This window comes from Entelurus aequoreus, linkage group LG04 (assembly GCF_033978785.1).
Source record: "Entelurus aequoreus isolate RoL-2023_Sb linkage group LG04, RoL_Eaeq_v1.1, whole genome shotgun sequence".
Lineage (NCBI taxonomy): Eukaryota > Metazoa > Chordata > Actinopteri > Syngnathiformes > Syngnathidae > Entelurus > Entelurus aequoreus.
The window spans coordinates 4,164,338-4,182,999 of record NC_084734.1 but is presented as its reverse complement, the minus strand read 5'-3'; the positions used below and the strand labels follow the sequence as shown (position 1 = coordinate 4,182,999).

The window sequence follows — 18,662 nt, the reverse complement described above, 5'->3', positions numbered from 1 at the left end:
TTCAGAGATCAAACTATTCACATGTTGCACAATAAGATGTGTGCTGTTGCACAAATATATGATAAAGTCAGTCCTGTAACCTTTTGTCTGTAAAATATATCATTACAGATTTTATTAGCATCTCTGTAATCTAATAACAGCATTTCAAGATTCATATCCATAAATTAACATTCTTAATACATGACAGTGGAATAAGCACATCTTTGATTAGGAAGTGCGGGTGTACAGCACTTGTTTGTTTCACCATAGTAAGCATTTAACCCTCTTAAAGGGGACCTGTTATGTTAAACCAATTTCCCTACCTATTGATTTTGGGATCTATTAGGGATCTGCATAAGCCTCGCACATTTGAACCCAAACCATGGTGGCATGGCGGAGATAGTTATAAAACAATCTGGCCTTCCTTTGTACTTACTCCGAACGAACCATTTGAAATTTGGCCCATTGGTGGCCTTTTTTCAGTTGTGACATCAGCGAATATCTCCATATATGGGAAAGGTTTACCCAAAGAGCTTCGCGCGATTCCGCTATTGTAACCCAACGTTGTTGTCAATAAGTTCCTTATTTGTCTCTATCCTGTGTAAATGTGTCTACATGCATGACATGTGACACATTTACTGTTTCATACTTAAAAACAAACATTAAAAACTGCAAATACCCAACAACAACAAAATGTGTTTATAATATACACAATGCTCCATATGCTCCATAAATATTTAATTTACAATAAATGACAAGTTTAAACCAAACATTCATCAATATTTCTTTTTAATCGGTTATGTGATGAATAATTACGTTCATTTTGATGGACTAGACATGATGGTGCAGGCAGGTGTAATGTTCTAATCAGCAACTCAACTTTTTTTTAATAGCTCTTAAATATTTTGAACAGTGATAATTAATGAATTGTAAAAACTACACATTTTAAATAGGAGATGGCCAAGTAAGATGACGCCACAGATCATAGTTGTTACATTATTAATGGTGTTTGACTGAAAATAGTCAACTAATCAGCAACAACTATTTGAATGTCATGTTGCTGTTGTCCTATCCGCAAAAAGTAAGACAATTTAGGTCAACATTTGCGACAGATTTGAGACAATTGTGATGAAGGGCTGCATAAATAAACTTTGACAACTACCCCAAGATGAAAAAAGAATCAGGTGACATTTCAAATGATGCTATTTGTCAGTGCTCCACACAACAAAATTATTTGGAAAATAAACTCACTTATTACTAATCCATGTATCAAGATGAATGTTGTCATTAATGATAGTTTTGTAGCGAAAAAAATCTTCCAAGTCTGATAGTTATGTTGATGAAAATATACAAAGAATGCTAACATGTTCTATAAGACTGTATTTTTTACTGCTTTATGACATGTAATTTACCGACAGTCAGCAGTAGATGTTATGAAAATTGCATGGATATGAAGATTAACATATTAAACCATGTAGATTTCATATCAACAAAGTGACGCACGTGTGTTGAGTTAAAGAAAACTCAACCATTAAGAAAACATCTCTCAACTGTCCCTGGTGCTAATCTGCAACTGTACTTTGACTGCACGCATGTTTCACATTGAACAACTAAAAAATAAATTAAAACAGTAAGTACTTCATATTTTCATAATTTATGGAGGTTTTAAGGTAAAATGAGAGTGTAGCATGGGTGACAATAACATCATTTAAACAATTCCAAAAAGAACATTCCACATTCCAATTATTTTAAACTAACCTCTAAAGGAGAGTCGGGTTCATCCAAAATGTTCCTTTCACTGTGTATCTTCTGCATGGTTCCTGTAGAACTGGGGTCCATCACCAGCACGTTGTGACTAGCAGCTCCGTCCAACTTAAAGTCACTTTTCCTGGAGTCGGTGGTCCTGCACACCTCGTAATTGTACACGTGTTGGAGAGTCCCTGTCCCCAAAGTGTCTGAGTAACGTGGTGGATAATATGGAATGACAGGGAGGTTGGAGTGGTAGAGGACGCGAGACTGTCTCCACCTGTACACTTTGACTGATATGATGAGCAGCAAGCAGGTGATGAAGAGGAAGGAGACTACAGCCAAAGCCAAGACTAAGTAAAAAGTCAGCTTGTCATTGTACTCCTTGTCGTGCATGCTAAAGTCAGTGAACTCTGACAGCACTTCAGGGAAGCTGTCCGCCACCGCCACGTTAACAATGACTGTAGCTGAACGAGAGGGCTGCCCGTTGTCCTCCACTAGAACACTCAGTCTTTGTTTGACAGCATCTTTATCAGTGACTTGGCGGACAGTTCTTATTTCTCCATTGTGTAGGCCCACTTCAAACAGCGCCCTGTCTGTGGCTTTGTGCACTTTATAGGAGAGCCAGGCGTTCTGTCCAGAGTCCACATCAACAGCCACCACTTTAGTCACCAGGTAGCCCACATCTGCTGAACGAGGCACCATTTCAGCCAGCACCGAGCCGCCCGTCTGGACCGGGTACAGGACCTGGGGGGCGTTGTCGTTCTGGTCCTGGATCAGGATGCGGACGCTCACGTTGCTGCTGAGAGGAGGAGAACCTCCATCCTGAGCTCTGACACGGAAATGAAACTCTTTCAGGTGCTCGTAGTCAAAAGAGCGCACTGCATGGATGACTCCACTATCAGCACTAACAGACACATATGAGGAGACTGGCACTCCGTTAACAGAGGAGTCCTCCAGCATGTAAGAGAGGCGAGCGTTCTGGTTCCAGTCAGCGTCTCTGGCTTTCACTGTGAATATAGAAAGACCCGGAGTGTTGTTTTCTACAATGGAGGCCTCATATGAGCTCCTCTCAAAGACAGGTGCGTTGTCGTTCACATCTGAGATGTGTAAGGTGAGAGTGACGCTGCTGGAGAGGGAGGGCACTCCCTCATCAGAGCACATCACTGTGATGTTATACTCACTCGACCTCTCTCGGTCTAATTCACTGTCCGTCACTAAAGTATAGAAATTGTTTTTTGAGGTTTTTAGAATAAATGGCATATTTTCGTTGACGAAGCAATTCACATTTCCATTTTCTCCAGAATCTATATCTTGTATATTGATCATAGTAACAACAGTATTGATTTCTGCATCCTCTGATATCACATTAGATTTTGACATAATATTGATTTGAGGTTTGTTGTCATTTACATCTTGTACATCTACAATCAACTTACAAGAATCTGTGAGTCCTCCATCATCACTTGCAAGTAAATTAATTTGAAAATGTCTCGACTTTTCAAAATCAATATTTCCAATTAAGGAAACCTGTCCACTTTCCTTATTTATTGTAAATATTTTCCTAACATTGTCCAGTGTGTTGGTTATTGAGTAAGATATTTTAGAGTTAAATTCTCCATCTGCATCAGAGGCAGTGACAGTAGCCACAATCGTACCTGTGGGTGAATTTTCAGTAACAGCAGCTTTGTATGTAGTTTGTGTAAAAATTGGGGCATTATCATTAACATCTAACACTGTAATATGTATCAACATTGTTCCTGACATGCGCGGTTCTCCTCCATCTACAGCCGTTAACACCAGAGACATCTGCTCCTCCCTCTCTCTGTCTAAAGGCTTCTGTAAAACCATCTCCACGTTCTTATTCCCATCCGCATTATTTTGTAATTTAAGAGCAAAATGATCGGTTGGTTTTAATTCGTAATTATCAATGCCGTTATTTCCCACATCAAAGTCCACCGCCCTTTCTAGGACAAATTTTGCTCCGATTGTTGCTGACTCGCTTATTTTAAATTCCATTTCGTTTTTTTCAAAGCTTGGCACATTATCATTGATGTCTGTAATCTGCACAATAACGCTGTAAAATTCCATCGGATTCTCCAGTACGATTTCAAAATGCAGCGCACAGAGAGCGGTGTGTGCGCACAGCTCCTCTCTGTCGATCCTCTCTTTGACGACGAGGACGCCCTTTTCACGGCTCAGCTCGACGTATTCTTCATTGTTCCTGGAATAGATCTTTGCTTTGCCAGCAATCAGACGTCGTATTTCCAGACCTAAATCCTGTGCTATGTTGCCCACTAAAGACCCTCTGGTCATTTCCTCTGGGATGGAGTAGCTCGCCTGGCCGAGCACTGCGTCGAGGGCGCAGAGACACACAAACAGGAGTACTTGCCCGTTCATTGTTCTGTCCAATTCGCACAAGCGGAGATCCACTTTGCTTATAATCCACAAAAACAGACAATTCTCACAGTCAAATGTCGAATAAAATCCACTTTTTGCTGAAACAAATGGCTTTCAGGACCATAATGTTCTATATCAGGCAGAAAAAGCTCCGTTCTTCTCCAGTCCTGTCCGTTATGTGTGTGTTTTTTAAAGCTGCATGATGGACTGCTCCCATCCAACAACACTCTGGTCTACAGCGCACCCAAGAGTCAACAGTGCAACACTGCATCCTGGTTTATGATTTTTTTTTTTTTTAACCCTTTCACTGCATGCCAAACCAGCTACATGCACTCACGAAACACACGAAGCATCCCACACTGCCTTAACTTGATTGACATGTGACCCATTCACTGTTTTAAGTTATAAATGCATATTAAAAAATAATGATAAATAATATATTAAAATATATATATATTATATTAAAAACACCTACAAATACTAAACAGCAGCAAAATGTGTTTATTCTGCGTAATATGCTCCATAAATATTTCATTTACTATTAGTGTCAAGTTTTAATTAGGGATGTCCGATAATGGCTTTTTTTTGCCGATATCCGATATTCCGATATTGTCCAACTCTTAATTACCGATACCGATATATACAGTCGTGGAATTAACACATTATTATGCCTAATTTTGTTGTGATGCCCCACTGGATGCATTAAACCAGTGTTTTTCAACCACTGTGCCGCGGCACACTAGTGTGCCGTGCGATACAGTCTGGTGTGCCGTGGGAGATCATCTAATTTCACCTATTTGGGTTAAAAATATTTTTTGCAAACCAGTAATTATAGTCTGCAAACTATGTGTTGTTGTTGAGTGTCTGTGCTGTATAGAGCTCGGCAGAGTAACCGTGTAATACTCTTCCATATCAGTAGGTGGCAGCCGGTAGCTAATTGGTTTGTAGATGTCGGGAACAGCGTGAGGCAGTGTGCAGGTAAAAAGGTATCTAATGCTTAAACCAAAAATAAACAAAAGGTGAGTACTCCTAAGAAAATGCATTGACGTTTAGGGAAGGCTATGCAGAATGAAACTAAAACTGAACTGGCTACAAAGTAAACAAAAACAGAATGCTGGATGACAGCAAAGACTTACTGTGGAGCAAAGACGACGTCCACAAAGTACATCCGAACATGACATGACCATCAACATTGTCCCCACAAAGGAGGATAAAAACAACTGAAATACCCTTGATTGCTAAAACAAAGTAGATGCGGGAAATATCGCTCAAAGGAAGACAAAGCCACTAAAATATGATGATTTCTGCTGGTGGTGTGCCTCCGGATTTTTTCAACGCAAAAAATGTGCCTTGGCTCAAAAAAAGGTTGAAAAACACTGCATTAAACAATGTAACAAGGTTTTCCAAAATAAATCAACTCAAGTTATGGAAAAAAAATGCCAACATGGCACTGCCATATTTATTATTGAAGTCACAAAGTGCATTACTTTTTTCAATATGCCTCAAAACAGCAGCTTGGAATTTGGGACATGCTCTCCCTGAGAGAGCATGAGGAGGTTGAGGTTGGGTGGTAGAGGGTAGCGGGGGGTGTATATTGTAGCGTCCCGGAAGAGTTAGTGCTGCAAGAGGTTCCGGGTATTTGTTCTGTTGTGTTTATGTTGTGTTACGGTGCGGATGTTCTCCCGAAATGTGTTTGTCATTCTTGTTTGGTGTGGGTTCACAGTGTGGCGCATATTTGTTAACAGTGTTAAAGTTGTTTGTACGGCTACCCTCAGTGTGACCTGTATGGCTGTTGACCAAGTATGCGTTGCATTCACTTGTGTGTGTGAAAAGGCGTAGATATTATGTGACTGGGCCGGCATGCAAAGGCAGTGCCTTTAAGGTTTATTGGCGCTCTGTACTTCTCCTTACTTTTTGAAACCGATACCGATAATTTCCAATATTACATTTTAAAGCATTTATCGGCCGATAATATCGGCAGTCCGCTATTATCGGACATCTCTAGTTTTAATACAACTTTTTTCAATATTCATTTTCCAATGGATTATATTTGATCCAGGGATGTTCCCATCTGGGATTTGTGTTGCCAATTCCAATACCGGTCATCCATGAGGGAAATGGTCGGATACAAATACCGATCACATGTATTAAATGTAAATATTTTTGTTTATTCATGGTGAGCGCTTAATACAGTTTGTCAATACCACCACTACATTTTAACTTGTTTCTTATTCTTTTTTATTACTTATAATTAGGGATGTCCGATAATATCGGCCTGCCGATATTATCGGCCGATACATGCGTTAAAATGTAATATCGGAAATTATCGGTATCGTTTTTATTTTTTATTTTTTTATTAAATCAACATAAAAAACACAAGATACACTTACAATTAATGCACCAACCCAAAAAACCTCCTTCCTCATTCACACAAAAGGGTTGTTTCTTTCTGTTATTAATATTCTGCTTCCTACATTATATATCAATATATATCAATACAGTCTGCAAGGGATACAGTCCGTAAGCACACATGATTGTGCGTGCTGCTGCTCCACTAATAGTACTAACCTTTAACAGTTAATGTTACTCATTTTCATTAATTACTAGTTTCTATCTAACTGTTTTTATATTGTTTTACTTTCTTTTTTATTTAAGAAAATGTTTTTAATTTATTTATCTTATTTTATTTTATAATTTTTTTTTAAAAGTACCTTATCTTCACCATACCTGGTTGTCCAAATTAGACATACTAATGTGTTAATTCCACGACTGTATATATCGGTTGATATCGGTATCGGTTGATATCGGTATCGGTAATTAAAGAGTTGGACAATATCGGAATATCGGATATCATCAAAAAGCCATTATCGGACATCCCTACTTATAATTGTTTGTGCAAAACACAGTCAATAGTACACAATAACTAAACAAAATCAAAAAGTATAATCTTTTATGCATTGAAATCATTTTTGCACTTCAAGTCCTCCTGTGTCCAGAGAATTCATTTCCTCAATGTGTAAACATTAACAAAAACATTAAAAAAAATAAAAATAAAACATACAATTTTGAGGAAAACTAAAATATCCACCTAATCACTCTTGTATCGATCATATTCTGATATTACCCTTGGTGTCGGCACCACCAAATTATGGAATAATCCGCCCTCCTTACGTGTGGTTCACTTTTGGTTGTGACAACACTGACACGCCAACATGTGTTGTTATTGTAGCCTCTCTGGACACTCATTGATCTACCTGTTCATTTCCTGTTAATTCATGAATATTTTCTGCTGTAAGTCATTTCCATCTATCTATCTTAAACTTTACAAAACTTATCTATTATGTTGTTCGAAGCAAGTTTAGCTGCTAGCAATCTGAACTAGCATACCTGCTCCTGATTGCTCTCTGTGTGTAACATGTTTAGCACCGTCCTAATACATAATACCCTCAGAGGTTCAGCTGTCTTCCAGAAAGCAAACATAAGAACGAGCTTAAAAAGTAGATGTGTTTCTGTCAGGGGGGTTCAACGGAATCCATCCTGTTTGGGTCCCACATCAACCTTAAGAAAGTCAATGACTTCACTATAAAAGTGGGTGACATTGTTATCACCAGGAAAGATGAGGTCACCTACCTAGGTTCCATTCTAGAGGCTAACCTTTCCTGTGATAAAATGGCAACCAATGTAATCAAAAAGGTTAACCAACGAACGAGATTTCTCTACAGAATCTCCTCTCTGGTCAACAAAAGCACCATGAGGATTCTGGCGGGAACTCTCGTTCAACCCTTTTTCGATTACGCATGCACCTCCTGGTACCCTAGCACCTCCAAAACCCTCAAATCTAAACTCCAAACATCCCAGAACAAGCTAGTCAGGTTACTTCTAGACCTCCACCCCAGATCACACCTCACTCCTACCCACTTCTCTAAAGTGGGCTGGCTCAAGGTGGAGGACAGAGTTAAACAACTTGCACTGAGCCTAGTCTATAAAATCCGCTACACCTCCCTGATACCGAAGTACATGTCAAACTACTTCCTTAACGTAAATGACCGCCATAACCACAACACCAGGGGGAGCTCCACTAACCACGTTAAACCCAGATTCCCAACTAACAAAGGTCTTAACTCATTCTCTTTCTATGCCACATCAATGTGGAATGCGCTCCCAACAGGTGTAAAAGAAAGGGCATCTCTATCCTCCTTCAAAACCGCAATAAAAGTTCACCTCCAGGCAGCTACAACCCTAAACTAACACCCTCCCCGGATTGCTAATAATCAAATGTAAACAATCAAATGCAGATACTTTTTCTTATGCCTTCTGATCTCTCTCTCTCTCTCTCTCTCTCTCTCTCTCTCTCTCTCTCTCTCTCTCTCTCTCTCTCTCTCTCTCTCTCTCTCTCTCTTTCTCTCTCTCTCTCTCTCTCTCTCTCTCTATGTCCACTACTTGCTGTCCATATCCTACCCCCCCCCCCACACACCCCAGATTGTAAATAATGTAAATAATTCAATGTGATTATCTTGTGTGATGGCTGTATTTGTCAAAGTTTGTAGGTGACGAACCCTAAGGTGCAGAGATGATGGCAGGCATTATGTGAGAAAACATGATTTAATTAAAATACTATGGCAAAAAAAAAACAAAAGGGTACAAACAAAAGGCGGAGAACAAACTAGGCTATAAACGAAAATAGCACAAAGGCTAACTGTCGACAAACAAAAACACTTACTGTGACACGAAGGAACTAGGACTAGAGCGGAGTGAACAAAAGTAGACAGAGCTACAACGAAGTATCGTGACAGGTAATAGTGACATTGACCAGTAGACACTACAATAATCCAGCAGTGACTGGAGGGCAGGACAGGTTTAAATAGGCAGCTGGCTGACTGGCACCAGGTGTGGCCATGTGCCAATCAGCCACAGCTGAGGGGACAAAGCACTCAGGGAGACAATCAGGAAATGAAGACAAAATAAAAGCACTGACAGGAAACTAAGAACAGGAAACCAAGACAGACGCAGAGGAAAACTAAAACTTGACCAAACTGTCAGGGACAACCCTGACAGTTTTATGATGATAGTATATATCTGATAGTATATATCTGTATCATGAATCAATTTAAGTGGACCCCGACTTAAACAAGTTGAAAAACTTATTGAGGTGTTACCATTTAGTGGTCAATTGTACGGAATATGTACTTCACTGTGCAACCTACTAATAAAAGTCTCAATCAATCAATCAAAAAACTGTGGAACAGCTTGGATGATTCCTTCAAATGTTCCAGTTCCATTCACAAATTAAAAAAAACACTTTTAGACTGATGTCTTGAAAAAATATATCACTCTTGAATCAACACAGTAGTTAATACTATGATCAATGTTAATTAAAAACTAAATGTGGGATATAAATAATAATGGAAGTATAATTGTTTGTAGTGTACAAGGATATTTCACATGCCTTTACTGTGTATATAATTGAACAGTGTTTATGTTGTGTACAATGTGTATTTATAATATGTTGTGCAAAGGAAATTTCCTAATTTTTGGAAGCTCATCTTGTATTTGACATTGATTATAGGGTTACGTGCAATAAGTGTTCAACTTCAGCCTAAACCCTTTCGGTCTGCAACATTTTCAATTTATGGATGTACAACTGTTTGTTTATGTAAAACTGTTTGTTTTATTTTGTTGACCACTGACCGAAGAAATAATAAACTAAACCAAACTAAACTAATAATAATGTATACTTAAGACAAAAAGTAGTTTTTTATCTGTAATGGGGTGGATTATTATTAATTTACAGGGAGTTTCTTTACATCATGTATGAAGATACTTTGCCTAGTGAACCGTGGGACTAAACAGTGTCAGCTAGACAAGATCAGCGTTTGCGATCGCCATTTAAAGGCCTACTGAAATGAAATTTTCTTATTTAAACGGGGATAGCAGATCCATTCTATGTGTCATACTTGATCATTTCGCGATATTGCCATATTTTTGCTGAAAGGATTTAGTAGAGAACATCGATGATAAAGTTCGCAACTTTTGGTCGCTGATAAAAAAGCCTTGCCTGTACCAGAAGTAGCGTGACGTCACAGGTTGTGGAGCTCCTCACATCTGCACATTGTTTACAATCATGGCCACCAGCAGCGAGAGCGATTCGGACCGAGAAAGCGACGATTACCCCATTAATTTGAGCGAAGATGAAAGATTTGTGGATGAGGAAAGTGAGAGTGAAGGATTAGAGGGCAGTGGACGCGATTCAGATAGGGAAGATGCTGTGAGAGGCGGGTGGGACCTGATATTCAGCTGGGAATGACTAAAACAGTAAATAAACACAAGACATATATATACTCTATTAGCCACAACACAACCAGGCTTGTATTTAATATGCCACAAATTAATCCGCATAACAAACACCTCCCCCCTCCCGTCCATATAACCCGCCAATACAACTCAAACACCCGCACAACACACTCAATCCCACAGCCCAAAGTACCGTTCACCTCCGTAAAGTTCATACAGCACATATATTTCCCCAAAGCTACGTACGTGACATGCACATAGCGGCACGCACGTACGGGCAAGCGATCAAATGTTTGGAAGCCAAAGCTGCATACTCACGGTAGCGCGTCTGCTATCCAACTCAAAGTCCTCCTGGTTGTGTTGCTGCAGCCGGCCGCTAATACACCGCTACCCACCTACAGCTTTCTTCTTTGCTGTCTCCATTGTTCATTAAACAAATTGCAAAAGATTCACCAACACAGATGACCAGAATACTGTGGAATTTTGCGATGAAAACGGACGACTTAATAGCTGGCCACAATGCTGTCCCAAAATGTCCGCTACAATCCGTGACGTCCCGCGCGGGCGTCATCATACCGAGACGTTTTCAGCAGGATATTTCGCGGGAAATTTGAAATTGCACTTTACTAATCTAACCCGGCCGTATTGGCATGTGTTGCAATGTTAAGATTTCATCATTGATATATAAACTATCAGACTGCGTGGTCGCTAGTAGTGGCTTTCAGTAGGCCTTTAAAGGCATCGATCGGCAAAGACGATCATATACTTGTTCATAAAAATCGGCCAATACCGATCGGTGGCCGATTGATTGGAACAAATCTGATCAATAAATACGTACACTATGAGTGTTATCGCACATGGTGCAGGCAGGTTACATATTATAAGAAGCTCCTAAACTTTTTTGAACAACTCTTGAATATTTTGAACAGTAATAATCAATAATTTGTATAAACTACACATTTTAAAAGGTGATCTAATTGGAGATTGCCAAGTAAGATAAGGTCAAAGGTCATAATTGTTGCTACATTATTATTGGTGTTTATATAATAATATTCTACCAATCTTCAACAAACCTTTGAATGTCATGTTGCTGTTGTCCTATTCACGCAAAACTGAGACAATTTAGATCGAAAACAGAACACAAAATAATTGGGGAATCCAAAAGGTCAAAGTTCAAATCATCCTATTTAGAAGTGTTCTACACAACAAAATGTTTCAGAAAACACTCTCACTGATTGCTAATCCATTTTTAACTATTAATGTTGCTATGAATAACAGTTTAGTAGTTTTTTTTCCAGTTTATGTACGAGACTGTATTTACTGTAACACTTACTGACGTGTAGTTTACTGATAGTCAGTAGTAGAAGTTATTGAAGATTGCATGGATATTACGATTAACATATCACAGTATCACAATGTATGAAGATTCCTACAAAGTAAAATGATGCACAGGAACGTCGAGTTAAAGAACTCAACTGCTAAGGAAAAAAACAAGCAGGAAATGATATGCAAAAATGGTGCTAATTCTCAAATGCATATTTCTCATTTGACAAAATAAAAAATATATATATATGTACCACTTGCTTTCATATTTTCATAATTTATGGAGGTTGTAAGTGACAGGAGACAATACTGCCACTACTGGATAACAATAATGCAATTCAACCAAATCCAGACATAACATTCCACATTAAATTTTAAACTAACCTCTAAAGGAGAGTCGGGTTCATCCAGGATGTTCCTTTCATTGTGTATCTTCTGCATGGTTCCTGTAGAACTGGGGTCCATCACCAGCACGTTGTGACTAGCAGCTCTGTCCAACTTAAAGTCACTTTTCCTGGAGTCGGTGGTCCTGCACACCTCGTAATTGTACACGTGTTGGAGAGTCCCTGTCCCCAAAGTGTCTGAGTAACGTGGTGGATAATATGGAATGACAGGGAGGTTGGAGTGGTAGAGGACGCGAGACTGTCTCCACCTGTACACTTTGACTGATATGATGAGCAGCAAGCAGGTGATGAAGAGGAAGGAGACTACAGCCAAAGCCAAGACTAAGTAAAAAGTCAGCTTGTCATTGTACTCCTTGTCGTGCATGCTAAAGTCAGTGAACTCTGACAGCACTTCAGGGAAGCTGTCCGCCACCGCCACGTTAACAATGACTGTAGCTGAACGAGAGGGCTGCCCGTTGTCCTCCACTAGAACACTCAGTCTTTGTTTGACAGCATCTTTATCAGTGACTTGGCGGACAGTTCTTATTTCTCCATTGTGTAGGCCCACTTCAAACAGCGCCCTGTCTGTGGCTTTGTGCACTTTATAGGAGAGCCAGGCGTTCTGTCCAGAGTCCACATCAACAGCCACCACTTTAGTCACCAGGTAGCCCACATCTGCTGAACGAGGCACCATTTCAGCCAGCACCGAGCCGCCCGTCTGGACCGGGTACAGGACCTGGGGGGTGTTGTCGTTCTGGTCCTGGATCAGGATGCGAACGCTCACGTTGCTGCTGAGAGGAGGAGAACCTCCATCCTGAGCTCTGACAATAAATACCAGTTCTTTAATTTGTTCATAGTCGTATGAGCGAACTGCACTAATGACTCCACTTTCTGCATTAACGGACACAAATTCAGTAACTGGAGTTCCTCCGATTTCACGCTCCTCCAACATGTAAGAAACACGAGCGTTCTGGTTTTCATCAGGGTCTTTAGCACTAACTTTTAGCACAGAAACACCTGGATGGTTATTTTCTGCAACACTTGCAGTATATAAGCTGACCGGGAACACAGGAGCATTGTCATTCACGTCTGAAACCTTCAAATTAAAAGTCATTTTACTAGACAGAGGAGGTGAGCCAGAATCTGATGCAACAACAGTGATGTTAAATTCTGGCACACTTTCACGATCTAAGTCAGCATCAGTAAGTAATGCAAAATAATTTCTCACATTGGATTTAATTCTAAATGGAACGCGACCCTCAATGGCACACCTGACGTGGCCATTTTGTCCAGAATCTAGGTCTTTAACATTAATGATACCAATAGTGGTACCAGCTGGGGAGTCTTCTGACACAGGACTAGTGAAGGACATCACATTTATGACTGGAACATTATCATTTAAATCTATTACTTCTATTTCCACTTTAGCAGACTCAGTCAGTCCTCCTTGATCTTTAGCTTCAACCATGAACTCTATTGTTTTCTCTTTTTCATAATCTATTTGTTTTGCTACAGTTATACATCCGGTTTCCTCATTTATATGAAATGTATCTTCTATTTCTGCATTTGATTTTGAAAAAGAGTATGTGACTTTTGCATTTGATCCACTATCTGCGTCAGTTGCATTCACAGTTAGAACGTGAGTGCCTTTTACTGCATTTTCAACCACTTTAGCTTTATAAGTCATTTGGTTAAAAACAGGAACATTATCATTTATATCCAGGATGTTAATATTTATATTTACTGTACCTGATCTCTGTGGATTTCCACCATCCACAGCCACTAATTTTAAAGACAGTCGGGGTTGTTCTTCTCTGTCTAATCCTTTCTGCAGCACCATTTCTGCATATTTACTGCCACCAGGACTGACGTGTTCCTTTAAAACAAAATGATCACTCGGAGTTAAAATGTAGCTCTGCAGACCGTTTGCACCCACATCAGCATCATGTGCACTTTCCAGAACAAAACGGGATCCTAATGCTGCCAACTCGCTTATTTCAAATTGCAAATGATTATTTTTAAAGGCGGGGGCGTTGTCATTGACGTCCAACACTTCGATGGTCACAGGGTGTAATTCCATGGGGTTTTCCAGTAAAATCTCAAAGGTGAAGCTGCACGGCGTCACGTCTCCACAAAGCTGCTCTCGATCTATCCTCTCATGGACGACCAGAAGCCCTTTGTCCGTCCTCAGCTCCGTGTACTGGACGTTCTCCCCCGTCACGATGCGGGCACGCCCAGAACGGAGTCTTTTTAGATCCAAACCGAGATCTTGGGCCACATTTCCGACAAGTGAGCCTTTTTTCATCTCCTCTGGGATCGAATAGCGGATTTGTGCCTCCGTTCCATTTAGGAAAAACCACAAAAAGACAAAGAGGCAGGCCGCCCGTCGCCAAACACATCGCCATCTTCCTCCTCCACTGCAATGATCCTCTTTAGACTCCATGTGAAAAAAATAATATTAAAGTAAAACGACCCTATATAAATACTTTGACTAATAGGAGCAATACGCATTCAGATGAGCGTTATTTTTTGCACGGTTGTTGTTCACACGAAGCTCTCTTCTAGAAATGGCAGTGACAGAGAAAGACGCTGCACTGCATCACGTAACTATCACATTCATTTCGCATGCAATAGCGTCCCTTAGAGGCTGAAATGTGAAAGTGGTCCAGATACACACCAATTCAAAACAATGCCTCTATAAATAATATGCTATCTTTTTTTAAGACTAGCATTAAATAATACAAAAGTACAATAAACACAATCAATATATGTGTTTTAGTTTGATGTAATTCATTCAAACCTCAGTACAAATGACTGATAATTATGATGGAACTAAAAATAGTAAATAATCAAAGGGCTTTTCAAACAAATTGTCCATCCATCCATCCATCTTCTACTGCTTGTCCCTTATGGGGTGGCAGGGGGTGCTGGAATGTAGCCTAATCTGCACTTCAGGACCACGGACAGACACCCAGGAACACCATGTTCATTAGTGTTTGTACCAATAATATAATGAAATCCATGCATTCCTAACTAGATGTATATTGATGATCACTCTTAGAGAGCTATATCAACCGAGTGCTGCACTAATAAACCTTGACACATAAACCTGCACATTCACTAAACTGTAAGTGGTGCTGTACACACTGCAATTCAGACACTGCAATAAACCTCTAAGTGTCACAATTTTGCATTAGCTGATAAACACAAGACTACTATGCACTAATAAAAAAGTGCTACATTTAATGTGAGTATGCAAGTATCCTGCAGCACACAAACACAATCCAATTTGGATTGTTCAAGATATTAAGAAAGTCCCACCATGTATCATCATTGCAGAATATTCAAGAAATATAACCTATTTAATTAGGAAAGTTAATAAAGTCTGCTGACTCACTTATTGTACCTTTTAAATGACCTAGGACCACCTCTTCTAAGAAATTTTGTAAAAGTAAAAATGCCAACAGCACAACTAAGCATGGCTCCATTTGGTGCCGTTCAAAAAAGTGTGTTTGAGCGGCTATCTTTTTCTAACTGAGCATGTCAAACACTGAAAACACAATCTGAAAATATCAGGCAAGTAGCACCAAAAGCATAATTTACCGTAATTTCCGGACTATAAGCCGCACCTGACTATAAGCCGCACCAGCTAAATTTAGGGGAAAATACAGATTGCTCCATATATAAGCCGCACCCGACTATAAGCCGCAGGGTTTTGATGTGTAATTATCGTAGTATATAGGGGTTCCTGCTAAAGCGTCCCATTTATTAAGTATAAATCTTTCAATCATTCAATCAAACTTTCACATCTTTGACATGGCGAACAGCATTCGTGCAGAGTACAAATAATACAACGCTGCAAAGTAATACAAAGTGCTCGCCTGTACGTTATCAAAATAAGCAGCCTACCGGTATATGAAAAGTCAGTCTTTAATCATTGTGTCATCGTCTTCCTCCTGCGTACTAAAACCACCGAAATCCTCTTCGTCGGTGTCGGAGAAGAACAGGCCGTATATAAGCCGCACCCTTGTATAAGCCGCAGGGACCAGAACGAGGGGAAAAAGTAGCGGCTTATAGTCCGGAAATTACGGTAATTAGGCCTTAAAAAATGACTGCTTGAAAATCAAAATTGTAATCATTATTTGAAAGCTATATAAAAGTGCAAAGGTGTGTACAGTGAAATATGTATTTGATCAATTTTACATTTCAATATTGTTATTCTGTGTACCACATTTCCAATGTGTTGCTGAGGGATTAGAGATGGACATTATAGTAAGTGGCTATAATTTCACATATTTACATCCCATGTGTTTATTAATATGTATTGTCCCTTGTAAATAAACTAAATATAAATATAAAAATTATATATTATCTCAACTTGACCGGACAACATTATTAATTGCAGGATTTTGAAATGTATATAAGATTAGACCTTACACTGTTAAAATACAAACTGTATCAAAAGTGAAGTAGCATAAGTTAGTTAAAGTACCACTGATAGTCACACACACACACACACTAGGTGTGGTGAAATTAACCTCTGCATTTGACCCATCCCCTTGTTCCACCCACTGGGAGGTGAGGGGAGCAGTGAGCAGCAACAGTGGCCACGCTCGGGAAACATTTTCAATGTTCCTTTATTTTTATTTTCAATTTTGGTGATTTAACAACCAATTCCAACCCTTGATGCTGAGTGCCAAGCAGGGAGGTAATGGGCCCCATTTTTATAGTCTTTGGTATGACTCGGTCGGGGTAGGCTTGACCTACCGATCTCAGGGCGGACACTCTAACCACAAGGCCACTGAGCAGGCTAAATTAATAAAGTTATGTTCCGAATGTATTTCTACATAAACAACCATTATTGTAACATCATAATATAGTTGGTTGGAGGTGCAGCATCATGTACAACTACAGTAAGTAAGTATACATTTTACTTTAGAACTTGAAAAACTATCAGATACAAAAACAAACAAATAATGTTTAAATATTTGACTCACCAAAGTTGACATCTGTGAAAAGTTTCCTGACATCTGCTTGGTCACATGTGGTGTATCAGCATCAGCTCCATCCACACTCACTAAACTTTGACTCATGGCTTGCATATTCTTCATGTCACTTTTCCTGGAGTCGGTGGTCCTGCACACCTCGTAATTGTACACGTGTTGGAGAGTCCCTGTCCCCAAAGTGTCTGAGTAACGTGGTGGATAATATGGAATGACAGGGAGGTTGGAGTGGTACAGGACGCGAGACTGTCTCCACCTGTACACTTTGACTGATATGATGAGCAGCAAGCAGGTGATGAAGAGGAAGGAGACTACAGCCAAAGCCAAGACTAAGTAAAAAGTCAGCTTGTCATTGTACTCCTTGTCGTGCATGCTAAAGTCAGTGAACTCTGACAGCACTTCAGGGAAGCTGTCCGCCACCGCCACGTTAACAATGACTGTAGCTGAACGAGAGGGCTGCCCGTTGTCCTCCACTAGAACACTCAGTCTTTGTTTGACAGCATCTTTATCAGTGACTTGGCGGACAGTTCTTATTTCTCCATTGTGTAGGCCCACTTCAAACAGCGCCCTGTCTGTGGCTTTGTGCACTTTATAGGAGAGCCAGGCGTTCTGTCCAGAGTCCACATCAACAGCCACCACTTTAGTCACCAGGTAGCCCACATCTGCTGAACGAGGCACCATTTCAGCCAGCACCGAGCCGCCCGTCTGGACCGGGTACAGGACCTGGGGGGCGTTGTCGTTCTGGTCCTGGATCAGGATGCGAACGCTCACATTGCTGCTGAGAGGAGGAGAACCTCCATCCTGAGCTCTGACAATAAACACCAGTTCTTTAATTTGTTCATAGTCGTATGAGTGAACTGCACTAATGACTCCACTTTCTGCATTAACGGACACAAATTCAGTAACTGGAGTTCCTCCGATTTCATGCTCCTCCAACATGTAAGAAACACGAGCGTTCTGGTTTTCATCAGGGTCTTTAGCACTAACTTTTAGCACAGAAACACCAGGATGGTTATTTTCTGCAATATTTGCAGTATATAAGCTGACCGGGAACACAGGAGCATTGTCATTCACGTCTGAAACCTTCAAATTAAAAGTCATTTTACTCGACAGAGGAGGTGAGCCAGAATCTGATGCAACAACAGTGATGTTAAATTCTGGCACACTTTCACGATCTAAGTCAGCATCAGTAAGTAATGCAAAATAATTTCTCACATTGGATTTAATTCTAAATGGAACGCGGCCCTCAATGGCACACCTGACGTGGCCATTTTCTCCAGAATCTTGGTCTTTAACATTAATGATACCAATAGTGGTACCAGCTGGGGAGTCTTCTGACACAGGACTAGTGAAGGACATCACATTTATGACTGGAACATTATCATTTAAATCTATTACTTCTATTTCCACTTTAGCAGACTCAGTCAGCCCACCTTGATCTTTAGCTTCAACCATGAACTGAATTGTTTTCTCTTTTTCATAATCTATTTGTTTTTCTGCAGTTATACATCCTGTTTCCTCATTTATATGAAATGTA

The 18,662-nt window shown here is 40.0% G+C and overlaps 2 protein-coding genes across 2 annotated transcripts in view; both read right to left on the bottom strand.

Annotated features, from left to right (window-relative positions):
* Positions 1 to 14,928, bottom strand: part of LOC133648204 (protocadherin beta-16-like) — a 191,420-nt gene extending 176,492 nt beyond the window's left edge. Inside the window, exon 1 of the mRNA XM_062044044.1 lies at positions 12,124 to 14,928. Within this exon, the coding sequence (XP_061900028.1) occupies positions 12,124 to 14,565 (2,442 nt within the window). The 5' untranslated portion in view covers positions 14,566 to 14,928. The remainder of the gene's footprint in view (positions 1 to 12,123) is intronic.
* On the bottom strand, positions 1,650 to 4,541 carry LOC133648206 (protocadherin beta-16-like). The gene has a single exon (XM_062044057.1). It carries the CDS (start codon positions 4,123 to 4,125, stop codon positions 1,723 to 1,725), a length of 2,403 nt encoding a protein of 800 aa, XP_061900041.1. The 5' UTR covers positions 4,126 to 4,541; the 3' UTR covers positions 1,650 to 1,722.
* Positions 14,929 to 18,662: the final 3,734 nt, after the last annotated feature.

Bases quoted from the DNA above. Each gene is read 5' to 3' on its own strand.
- LOC133648206 (XM_062044057.1), bottom strand. From the start codon at position 4,125: ATGAACGGGCAAGTACTCCTGTTTGTGTGTCTCTGCGCCCTCGACGCA.